The sequence below is a fragment of the Anarrhichthys ocellatus genome, unplaced genomic scaffold (genome assembly GCF_004355925.1).
Source record: "Anarrhichthys ocellatus isolate YVR2014 unplaced genomic scaffold, GSC_Weel_1.0 scaffold226, whole genome shotgun sequence".
NCBI lineage: Eukaryota > Metazoa > Chordata > Actinopteri > Perciformes > Anarhichadidae > Anarrhichthys > Anarrhichthys ocellatus.
In genome coordinates this window covers 74,988-75,196 of record NW_022280256.1, presented here as the reverse complement: position 1 = coordinate 75,196, position 209 = coordinate 74,988, and the positions used below count along the sequence as shown (strand labels likewise).

Sequence of the window (209 nt, the reverse complement as noted above, 5' to 3'; positions counted from 1 at the left end):
TGTGTGTGTGTGTGTGTGTGTGTGTGTGTGTGTGTGTGTGTGTGTGTAGTTGATTTGTTGTGTTTGTCTTTCAGAGAGGATCAGTGTAAAGTCTGGAATCCATTTATGGAACATGAAGGAATGAAACATCACTGGCTGCCGTACCAACACCCTGACCGTAAATACACACTCATAATATTTGTTATACTATATTGATCCCTTTAAGGGGG

General features: G+C 41.1%; 1 protein-coding gene across 1 annotated transcript in view; it reads left to right on the top strand.

Annotated features, from left to right (window-relative positions):
• The window catches only part of LOC116400962 (A disintegrin and metalloproteinase with thrombospondin motifs 2-like), a 22,090-nt gene that overhangs the window by 12,615 nt on the left and 9,266 nt on the right, over positions 1-209 (top strand). The window contains 1 exon segment of the mRNA XM_031879086.1: positions 75-180. Within this exon segment, the coding sequence (XP_031734946.1) occupies positions 75-180 (106 nt within the window).